Source organism: Microcaecilia unicolor, chromosome 3, assembly GCF_901765095.1.
Source record: "Microcaecilia unicolor chromosome 3, aMicUni1.1, whole genome shotgun sequence".
In the NCBI taxonomy this organism is placed as follows: domain Eukaryota; kingdom Metazoa; phylum Chordata; class Amphibia; order Gymnophiona; family Siphonopidae; genus Microcaecilia; species Microcaecilia unicolor.
Genome location: NC_044033.1, coordinates 168,848,234 through 168,860,268, shown reverse-complemented (window position 1 = coordinate 168,860,268; position 12,035 = coordinate 168,848,234). Strand labels below are relative to the sequence as shown.

The 12,035-nt window shown below is 44.9% G+C and overlaps 1 protein-coding gene across 1 annotated transcript in view; it reads right to left on the bottom strand.

Annotated features, from left to right (window-relative positions):
* The window catches only part of CNKSR3 (CNKSR family member 3), a 233,399-nt gene that overhangs the window by 36,363 nt on the left and 185,001 nt on the right, over positions 1–12,035 (bottom strand). The window contains exon 8 of the mRNA XM_030196561.1: positions 2,175–2,243. Within this exon, the coding sequence (XP_030052421.1) occupies positions 2,175–2,243 (69 nt within the window). The remainder of the gene's footprint in view (positions 1–2,174; positions 2,244–12,035) is intronic.

The following is a 12,035-nucleotide window of genomic DNA, read 5'->3' as shown; positions in this document are numbered from 1 at the left end:
CAGGGTAGAGACAAGTCATAGGCCTCTCCACCTAAAAACCCCTATCAGAAGAGGGCCACTGCTCCGAAATCAGACACTGAATGGCGACAAGCACAGGAAATTCCCTAGAAGTCATCCATGAGATGACTAACTGCAGACTGACTGTAGCTGCTGCCTGCGCCTGAGAGTTAGCAAAAATCAATGCCTCCCAGGTACCCAAAGTGAGAGATGACAGTTCTTGCAAGAGAAAAAAATCAAATGGCCAAAGGGTCATGCTGTTCTTCTTAGAGAAGCTCAACTTCCTCCCCCTCTACTAGCCGAGAAGGTTCCCCTGAGTCTGTCATCCAAGAAAGGGAAGGGGAAAGGGTCCAAACAGCCCCTCTTCAGACATGAAGGTCATGCGTCTGCAACTTTGCGTGGGGTCCTCCAAAATGAACTGAGGCACCTGGACAAGATCCTCAGAGCCTGAGGAACCTGTGGCTACCAAGCCAGTTGTGACTGATGACAGGCCCGCTTAAACAAAGAAGCTGGAGCATGAAGAAAAAAGTCAGGGGAGAAAAAATCACCAGACATCTCTGCTCTTGCTGGCCCCGCAGGAACACCCCCAGGCGAGGCGGGAGCAACCACACTGGAGCTGCCGCCCGTCGAATTCTCCATTCGCGAGATCAAAGTCAAACAGCTGAGAGGCAGCTGCCCCTGCATCCACGCACAGCCACGCACAAAATGGCGCGTCGGCCAAAATACCTCCACGAGGGAAACCTCCGTTGAGAGAAACCGAAGTACCATTAGCTCCCATACTGTTTGTACCACAGAGTGGCAAGGGCCTGAAGCGGAGTGCCTCGTTCCACAGCGGGAACAGTGTTAGACTGTTTCCGCCTCCATAGTGCTGTCTGCTAACATGGACTGTGGGGTCAGAAGAAGAAACACAAACACTCATTCCAGGGAGAAGGCGCTCCGATCCCAGCGTGGGTCCCAGAAGGAGCCCAACGTCACTCCTAGCTCCCAAGAGCTGCCCAGGCACAAGTTCCCTGTCAATCTGAATAGGTTTTTTTTGTTTGTTTGTTTGTGTTTTTAAATGGTCGAAACACTGCCTGGTTGCTCTATTTTTTTTTCTTTTTTGTGAGGACGGCAAGAGCAGTACAGCCAGAAACCCTAAGGGAGCATTCTGGAGTAAAGGGAAACTGTGGGGTAAGGCAGGGACCTGACAAACAAGTATGCCTTCAAAGCTGGCACCACTAGCCACACACCTCTGGACTCAACTGGCCAAGACGGCCCAGGAGCCTTCCCCAATGGTCGAATTCAGGAGCTGGAGGGAATCCATCCACCACCTGCTTGAGATAGAGATATACTGAAGGAATGAGGGGCTGGACGTCCAGGATCACTGCCTTCTTTCAGTGTTCTCTATCTCCACCTGCAGGTAGACGGATACACCTCAACCAGTTTCTGGATTCATCTGCTGCTGATGCTATGGAAATTGCCATTTAAGCATGTTATATGTGCAGATACGTACTTATGTCATTATTCTATATGTTTCCATGCATAAATATGAGAACCCAGTGTGTAGAACTGTTCTTCACGTGTCTGCCCACTGGTACACAGCTTAACTAAAGTGAAAAGGCTGGACAGATGGATAGTTCTGCGAAAACCAGCCAAACTGGTGCAAGAATTTACTAGAGATAAAGGGGCTGCACTTCTTTCTGTTCCACAATACGTCCGCTGAAGCACAGGTAATTGCACATCAAATTATAAAGAGACTGATTGAATGCACAGTTACAACAAAAAGAAGATCTCAGTTCTTCATTCTGATTTTTCTTTTCAGTACCAGGGAAATGATATTGTTTAAACACATTTTGAAATTTCACTCCTTCTCAGCCACTTTCATCATAAAAATCTTGTTAATTTTGGACACTGCTGTACAAAACCTTAGCAAAATTCTGCAAGGGCAAAGTATAAATACTATTCAAAAAGAACTGTAGATGCTGAGCAAGATTTGTATAAACAGGAAGGAGGCAGAATGATAATGAAAGGCGTATAGCAGAAAAATAAAAACAAAGAAAAAGGAAAAGAGTAAGATCACAAGCAGGTCTGAATGATTTGGCCAGCACTGCTGTCTCAATATACTATAATCCGCCAGGGAAATCTCCCCTGAACAAACAATCCTGGGAGGAGAGTGAAAGCATGGGCTGCTTACTCACCACGGTCTGATGATTAACCTGGATCACTTCATCACCAGCATGAATCTTCCGGGACTGATCAGCAGGAGACTGTAGGGAAGGAGCAAAATCACAAACAAAATAAACAACAGCCCTTGATCACAACATGTTTTCAGATGCCACACTCTGACAGAAATTTTTTATTTTCTCCAAAAAGACCAAAAATGCACGATCAAGCCTGTCGGTGTTGCAAAACTGGCTGCTGAAGGGTAGATTTGAAATTTATTTTAGCACAAAGTATGTGAATTTTGCATGTCTGTTTGCTGAAAAACAACACAGTTTCACCCAGAATTTTAATTCCCTGTACCTTTAAGGAAAAATATTCCACAGAAAAATGTCCAAGAAATAACATAAAACATTGGGATTTCTGCCTGAAAATCAGGAAGTGCCACAGTATTTATTTTACACCACATACTGTTTATACAGTTTTTCTGTTGACTGTCTTTGCCTCCTTAAAATTACAGAAAATCAAACCCTTACATAATTATTAAAACTTGATTCACCCTCACGAGGTTTGGGAATCTTGAATCTTAGTGGTAGTACCACAAGACTTCTACTAGGGGTCGAGCATCACTTTTTTGAATCCAGTGACAGCAAGAACAGGAGCGATCAGAGATTGGCTTTATCCCAGAACCCACTGGACTAGGGAAATTCTTGGGAGGGCCCCACTCTTTCGGAGTGGGGTCTTCTATTCTGGAGGGGGGGAGGTCCTGTCAGGGAGGGAAGCCCTGATTAGGAGCAGGGTCTGTTGGGGGGGGGGGGGGGGTTCAGGGAGATGGCACAGCACAGATAACCTCTTTAACTGCTTGCTAGGAGCATCTGCGAGTTTTCACAGATTACATTCTTCATATACCATGGGAGTTACTAATCTGAGGTACTGAGATAACATAGGCTAGTCACTTCCGTGGTAACAAAGTGCAGTAATGGTCCAATTTTTACTGCACCTTAATCCAGCCTTATGTGAACAGTGGCCAAAAAGGAGAAATTAGGTCTTACCTGTTAATTTTCTTTCTATTAGTCTTTCCCATATTCCAGAACCTGTGGGATAGTTGTGTCCATCAACCAGCTGAGACATATCTCTCTTGGCATCCTCAGTATTTATGTAGACAAGCAGTAAGGAGAAACTCAGAATAAACACAACTACCTTAAACAACTTGCTAACCTAACACTAACCAGATGAGCAAGCATGTGTGGACCTCTCTCATCTCTTGACAACTTGTACAGAACAACAGATATGCAGGAAGCGCCATGCACTATGACAGTTATTAGTTAACCCATTACTTAGCACCGACTAAACATCTTAGAAATCTCAGGTGGGCCTCAGGAATAGTGGGATGAAGTAATGGAAAGAAAATTATCAGGTAAGACCTAATTAATCCTTCCATTATGTAGCTTCCCACTAATCCAGAAACTGGATGGGATCCTGGTGCCACTGCCCTGAGGACTGAAGCAACAAAACTGGTTTCTGAGCACACTACAATGTTTACCCTGTAGTGCTTAGCAAAGGTATGCAGTGTCAACCAGGTCCACCTTTCTAATATCCGCCAGAGACAGTAAGGGAGTCTCTGTCCAGGATATTGCTGTATGCCTTGTAGAATGAGTCCACAAGGCCTGAGGAACCTGCTTCCCAACAAGCAAATAAGCTGATGTGATAAAGCCATCTAGTAATTGTGAGTTTGGAAGACATGAGGTCAAGCCTCTGTCTAATTTGCCAAACTCATTCGTGATTTCCAGATATCTAATGAGGACTCTACAAACACTGAAAAGCTTCAAGGAAGAATATTGAGAAGAAACGACGGACGCTACACGGATTGGTTGAGATGAAATGCTAATACCACTTTCAGAAGAAATGAAGGAACTGTGCACAGGGAGACCCCTGCCTCTGAAAAGTGGAGGAAGAGGTCCTGACAAGAGAGAGCATGAAGCTCTGAAACCCTACATGCTGACACAACAGCCACCAAGAACGCTGTCTTTAGTGTAAAATCTTTCAAGGCGGCCTTCCAGAATGGCTCAAAAGGACGCTTCTGAAGAGCCCGAAGGACTAAATTAAGATTCCACTCTAGACAAGGCAAATAAAAGGGAGGCCATAAGCAGCCCGCTCACCGCAAGAATTGAATAATATCTGGGTGAGCCACAAGAGTCATCTTATGTAGTCAGCCCCTGAAACCAAAGCCACAACCTTAACTTTTAGGGAACCCAACGCCAATCCTTTCTCAAGGCCTGCATGGAGAAATGCTAGGATGTGTGCAATCTAAGCAGAGAAGGGAAAAACACGAGCTCAGAACACGAGCCCTTGAACGTCCTCCACACTCTCAAATACACCATGGATGTACAGCCACTTCAGGCATGCTTTTGCCATGAACGAGCTTAACACTGAAGGCCCAAAGAGGCCACTTCAAAGGCTTGTTTCAGTGAGCCTTCTAGCTTCCTATCCTGTAGTTAATTTAGGGCAATGCCCCCTTCCAATGGCAAAGTGGTCTTCTTAGTCACCACTGTAACAAGGGAAACCACCCTGGGAAGCTGAAATTTCTCTTTCTCTTCCAGAACCAATGGGTAGAAGCGAGCCAAGGCTCTTCTCACTCTCAGCCCCATGTCTGGTGAGACCCATTCTGCTGTAAGCAGGTCTTGAATGTCTGGATGCATTGGGAAGGCCTTAGAAGGTCCTCTAAGCCCACTCATGATCAATGAAGATGGAACTCCTGATGCCAAAGCAGAAGGTTCCTCAGTAGAAAGCATAGTCAATGCCTCAGAAATAAGAGTACTGAGCTCCTCTTTATGAAACAACTTCAGTACTTTTGGGTCATCCCTCTCCTCATGAGGGAGCTCCTCCTCTAACGGCTCCTTCAATGATGGCTCCTCTGAATAGACTGAGTCCACATCAGATAAGGAGGGAGAAGCAGACATAGACCTCCAGGAGTGGACAGATGTGGCTAAACGAGATCTCCTAGGGGCTGGAGGGGCAATGAGGCGAGAAACTGAAACACCCTGCAGCAACTCTGATTGTCCCTGCTTCAGTAAATAGACCTGGTTTAAGAGCTAGAGCTGTACCGAATAGCATATTTTACTATTCGACTAAATACAAATAATGAAAAATGTTATTCAGCTGAATACGAATAATGGGCATTGAGCTTTAACATAACAAATAATAAAAGAATCAATATGAAATCAGAGATCAAGTGTTTGTTTAAGTAAAGCCCGGATTATTCGTATTTGAATTTAAATCACTCTTCTGCTGAATATGAATAATGCATCTGGGGGCACTATTCGAGGCCAAATCAAATATGAATATTCAAGTACAGCCCTAGTAACAGCAATATGGAGAAAACAAACATTTCATGCAGCTGAATGAACTGTCAGGCCCTGAAGTTGCAAAATGGCGGCTGTGCTCTGGGCGTGATCAGACAGAGGCTGTTCCTTCCTGCCAGTAGGCCCTGACACAATCGTGCCTGTTCCTGTGCTCTCCTGTATCAAACTGCGCTCCAGTCCTGCCAGAGAGCTCCAAATCCCCAGCACATTCAGATTCTGCACCAAATCTGAAGATGTGCTGCTGTCAGCTGTTTCCCTCCATGTCCCATGGTATTCCTGGCTTGCACGCACTGCAGCACCCTGACACCAGCCTGTGGGTCCCACAGCGGAAAAACTGCTTAACAGCCTCTGCGGGTGTCAGCACTTACCCCCGACTGGCACAAGTGCATCACAACACAGTCCCAAGCGGTAAGTCAGGATCCCTCCTCTGCACCAAGTAGAAATTGAAGCCCTCCAAGCTGTTCTGAGTCAAACTTTAGTCTGACTTACTACTGCCGGCTGCTCTCCCCAAGCTCACTGTCTTCACAAGTTTTACCTTAGATTAGAAAGAATCAGGATGGATAATCTGTCCCATGCTCTCCAGTAAACCTCTTCCTTCTCTTTTTTTAAAAATTTTTTTAAAGGTTGTTGTGTTGGAAAAGAAGGGCTCCACAGGAAACAGGGGAGAGGTGCAGGGAGGGAAGAAGTAAATTCGCAGGGCACCAGACAGGGATCTGAAGACCTCCAGATATGACTTTGCAGACTTAAGCCACCCGCAAAGCTCAACTGAGGACCAGATGACCAACTGGACCAGGAGCAAATCACTCAGAACCAGAGGCTGAAAAGTGTGTCCATCCACCCACTGGAGACAGAAAATACTGAGGAGCTGGATGGGATGCCAAGAGAGATATGTCTCAGCTCAGTTTTCAGATCTCTGTCTCCACCTGCTGGTTGATGGATACAACTATCCCACAGGTTCTGGAAGTGGGAAGCTATGTAAAGAAACTGAATTTTCTGAATATCTAGTACCATAAAACAGGATATTTGGCCTCTTCTTGGTACAATTTGAAATACTCCAAAATATAATTGGAAGGACCTAGAAAAAGATATTCAGAGCACAGAGGAGATGGAGGCAGCCTATATTATTCTATTCAGCCACCATCCCCACCACTAAGAGTTATTCACTCACTCACACAGATCTGCGACTTACTGCCTCACTGAGGCTAGTACCCCAAATATATACCCTCCTGCTTAGAGAAGGAAAACGTCCACTCTGGTCTGTAAAAGATGTGGCATCTATATCACCAGCATATACCTGTAGTCATTCTTCAAACCCTTCCTTGGTGAACACTCCTGTCATCCTCCACACATTCCTTCTTTTCTGTCTTCAAATTACAACCTCCTATCACTGAAATACCTTATAAAAGTCTGGACACCTGGTTGTAACCTCTTTTCTGGCAATATTTGCTGTCCTATCTACACTTTCTTGTTTTTCACAGTGTTCTGTATATTATTTTCTATTCTTTATTCTCAGAGATTCATGTACCATGTCCAGTGTTGATGAAGGGGCAGTTTGTAACATTTAAGACAGAGGTTTTCAACCCAGTCCTCGGGGCAGACCCAGCCAGTCGGGGTTTTCAGGATACCTTCATTGAATTCAATGGGAATATCCTTAAAACCCAGACTGGCTGGGTGTGCCCCAAAGACTGGGTTGAAAACCCCTCAATACACTCTAAGATGATCATAATAACCTTAAGAGGTAAGAAAAGGGAGTGGAAACAATTACTTTGACAGCCAATTGTGCCTATTTGTGTACTGTCCGTAACAAGAAAAGCAGGAGGTGAGATGAGCATCCTAATATGTCTGTGATGGATGAGGTGTAGAAAAATGGTAAGACGGCAGGAGTACGACGTATGAAACTACAACCTGTCTTGTCATGACTGCTGGAAATGAAGGTCAGGTGATGCAGTGATGAGTTCTAGAAATGCAAAGTGATGCACTTAGGGAGTAGAAATCCAAGAGAGGCGTATGTGTTAGGTGGGGAGAGCCTGATAGACACGGACGGGGAGAGGGATCTTGGGGTGATAGTATCTGAGGACCTGAAAGCGATGAAACAGTGCGACAAGGCGGTGGCTGTAGCGAGAAGGTTGCTAGGCTGTATAGAGAGAGGTGTGACCAGCAGAAGAAAGGAGGTTTTAATGCCCCTGTATAAGACGTTGGTGAGGCCCCACCTGGAGTATTGTGTTCAGTTTTGGAGGCCGTACCTTGCGAAGGATGTTAAAAAAAATGGAAGCGGTGCAAAGAAAAGCTACGAGGATGGTATGGGAGTTGCGTTCCAAGACGTATGAAGAGAGACTTGCTGACCTGAACATGTATACTCTGGAGGAAAGGAGGAACAGGGGTGATATGATACAGACGTTCAAATACTTGAAAGGTATTAATCCGCAAACGAATCTTTTCCGGAGATGGGAAGGCGGTAGAACGAGAGGACCTGAAATGAGATTGAAGGGGGGCAGACTCAGGAAAGATGTCAGGAAGTATTTCTTCACAAAGAGGGTGGTGAACGCTTGGAATGCCCTCCCGCGGGAGGTGGTGGAGATGAAAACGGTAACGGAATTCAAACATGCGTGGGATAGGCATAAAGGAATCCTGTGCAGAAGGAATGGATCCACAGAAGCTTAGCTGAAATTGGGTGGCAGGGGGAAGAGGGGTTGGTGGTTGAGAGGCTAGGATAGGGGAGGGCAGACTTATACGGGGTCTGTGCCAGAGCCGATGATGGGAGGCGGGACTGGTGGTTGGGAGGCGGGAAATACTGCTGGACAGACTTATACGGTCTGTGCCCTGAAAAAGACAGGTACAAATCAAGGTAAGGTATACACATATGAGTTTATCACGGGCAGACTGGATGGACCGTGCAGGTCTTTTTCTGCCGTCATCTACTATGTTGAATGTAGTTGTGGGAACATGACAGCAATGCAGGGATTGAGGACGGCTACACACCTTCCCTTGCACACAGATCGCAAAGGTCCTGTGAATGGTGTCACTTCATGAGTAGGACTGCCATGAGGAAAGGACAGGGAATAAAGAATGTACACTGTAAATAGTAGCATACCATTTAACACATGCTGGCTTTGCATGTCTGCAGTTTCTTAAACACTTATAGATATGTCTGCATGCTGGAGTTTTACAGATTATATCCTACGGAGCAGGGGTGAATACGTATTTTACAAAATATACACATTTTGCTGCAACTAAACGTGAGCGGGCATTTTTGTCTCCTTGCCTTTTGGTTGTGCTAATGTCAAGGCCCAGTGCAGATTCCCTACTTTTTTTTTCTTTGGGGGGGGGACTCCAAGCCCCAAAAACTTCAATACATATTCACTGCCTCCCCATTTGTTGCTATCTGGCCTTACACATGGTTTCTGATCAAGCTTTGAATGGTGACTTTATATTCACCATCATAGGAGTCAACTTTTCAAACTGATTGGTGGTGTTAAACCCAATGGAAATTACTCCTCCCTGGACACAGTCAAGGAGTTTGCTCAGTATTGGGGGCGCTCAAACACCTATGGAACTGGCTCCTATATCAAAACTCCCTTCTACCTATTTGCTTCAATTTGACCTCAGATTGGATGAATCAAGCCTGCACAACTTCAAAGGTGTGCAAAGAACCCTACTTGCAAGCTTTATGCATTTTGTTTACTCTACTTTTGCCTTTTACTGAAATCAAGGCCTTAAACTTTAAGATTAAACCTATTTCTTGTCTTCAGGTACATTTATGCATGTTTTGAATGCTGTTCTTCTTGTAGGTTATAAAGCATCTATCTAAGCCTCAACATGTTCTGCTGTATACTAGTCTTAAAAGTCACTAATTCATGCCAAAACTAAGTCGTCATTCTGGGAGGGCAGCAAAAGATGACAGCAAGATAAAGAGGGAGATATCCTCCAGCAATCCATTAAATGTGAGCTCAGATGGCAGTGGTTGGAAGAAGGGGAAATTTCTGCTTGCACTGCATTTGGCATAGTAACTCTCCAGCTATCACAACACTACAGCAAGTTCTGGACAAAAATGACATCATTCATTCATTCCTCTGCACTGGTTTTCAGACTGCTACAACAATTTGGTCCCTGGCACGGGACAGTCTGTCTGTCCTTCTTTTGAGAGGCTGGGGGTGTGGCCTAACAATTATTTTTAAAAACGACAGTAACATTCTAATGGGGGCATATAGGCAGAAATGCTTGGAGGGGCAATGAATGACTTTAGAAGCTCTGGCTTTCCAAGTGTTATTTATGTTGTGTTGACTGTGGAATTGTGTAAAGAAAAGGAAATCATGGTAGGCCAACTTTTTGTATAAAATTACAACTCTGCCCCGCTGACCCCCTCACTCCTAACCTGGTACAATGTAATTGCAAGTCAGGTGCTGATGAGATACAGGATACAACACAATGTTCTCCCCCCCCCCCCCCCCCCCCCCCCCCCCACACACACTTTTGATTGTCATAAAGAAATTGCCTTAGGTATTGGTTCCTACACCTGCCCTGGAGGGCCCCCCCAGCTAGTGGAATTTTCATGATATCCACAGTGAACATTCATGAGAAACAGTATATATGAATTTATCTCATGCATATTCATTGCGGTTATCCTGAAAACCTAACTGGCTGGGGGGGGGGGGGGGCTCTTCAAGATCTATTTAGGGCAATTAAAAGGTAAAGGGGTAATTCTACATAAGTATTGCCATACTGGGAAAGACCAAAGGTCCATTGAGCCCAGCATCCTGTTTCCAACAGTGGCCAATCCAGGTCACAAATACCTGGAAAGATCACAAAAATGTACAAAACATTTTATACTGCTTATCCCAGAAATAGTGGATTTTCCCCAAGTCCATTTAATAATGGTCTATGGACTTTTCCTTTAGGAAGCTGTCCAAACCTTTTTTAAACTCCGCTAAGCTAACCGCTTTTACCATATTCTCTGGCAACGAATTCCAGAGTTTAATTACACGTTGAGTGAAGAAAAAGTTTCTCTGATTCGTTTTAAATTTACTACATTGTAGCTTCATTGCATGCCCCCTAGTCCTAGTATTTTTGGAAAGCATGAACAGATGCTTCACATCTACCCGTTCAACTCCACTCATTATTTTATAGACCTCTATCATATCTCCCCTCAGCCGCCTTTTCTCCAAGCTGAAGAGCCCTAGCCGCTTTAGCCTTTCCTCATAGGGAAGTCGTCCCATCCCCTTTATCAATTCTATAAAATGAGGTCTCAATTTAGATGTCACAATGAGGCATGCTTAGCTCCAATTCCAGCTAGCATAAAAGCTTGCTCATGAACCAAAACTTAAGGTGCACCATGTACAGCAGGCAGGACCACTGAGAGACAAAGCTGGGCCCAGGGAAACAATCTTAAGGGCCCCAGGCCCCCAGCCCCCCCTCCCCCCCAAACCACTCCACTTCATCAGTCACAATACTGAATAGTTAAAGCAGCCAAGGACAGACGCTGAACTGGAATCTGTTCTATTAAGTCTGGATTCTCTCTGAAGTGGTGTGCAGGATTAATGATTTTGTACATGCATGCAAGTTAACTTGCTGTCCGAGAACAAGTCCATACCAATTCACAAATCAAAATCAAAACTGCAGTTTGACCATCACTTACTGCGCCTGCTCCCTCGGTCTATCTTCTCTCTCCTGCTCCTGTGTGCCGGGACCTGGGTTATCGCGTTAATGCGTACTCTGCTCTGCCGCCTCAAGTCCTTCTTCCTGCCGCATCTCCTCCCATCTATGCGGAAACAGGAAGCACTTCACACAGGAGGAGGTGGGCCGAGGCAGGAAGAAGGACCTGTGGCAACAGAGCAGAGTTAACGTGATAACTGGGGTACCGGTTCTGGCACACAGGAGCAGGCGACCAATGCAGCCTTCTTTTGACTGTGTGTGCCTGCCTACCTGCCACCAGAAGCCTTGGAGCCCCCTCTCCTCGGCAGACCTGACAGCAGGTTAATAGCTGGTATAAGCAGACGTGCCTAAGTGCGCCATGTAACACGTACTACTGATAGTACTTTATACGTTGCGTGCATCGTGTGGTGAACGCCTCCCTTGCAGTTATTTGCTAAGTGATTTTGGCACGTACTTCTTAGAACACCACTAACACTTACATGTGTAACTGCCAATTAGCGTATCCTGGTGCTTAATATTAGGTCACAATACATAAGAAGTTCAATACAATTAGAATGAATACAAAATCAATAGAAATACAAATCACACCTTTATTAGATTTTACTATATAAAAAGTGCACTAAAGTGCCCCCATTAGAAAACCACAAATCTATTTAGTTTTAGTTAGTGGTATATCTTAAACAGATAAGAAGCGGAACAACATGTTTCCTAGAAGATAATTTAAATTTTTTATTAATGTCCCTAATCTCTGCAAATGTGTAAGGAGCTTCAAAACACAAATCCAGAGGTGACCTGAGAAATTATAGACCGGTGAGCCTGACATAGGTGCTGGGCAAAATGATACAGACTATTATAAAGAACAAAATTACAGAGCATATTCAAAAGCAT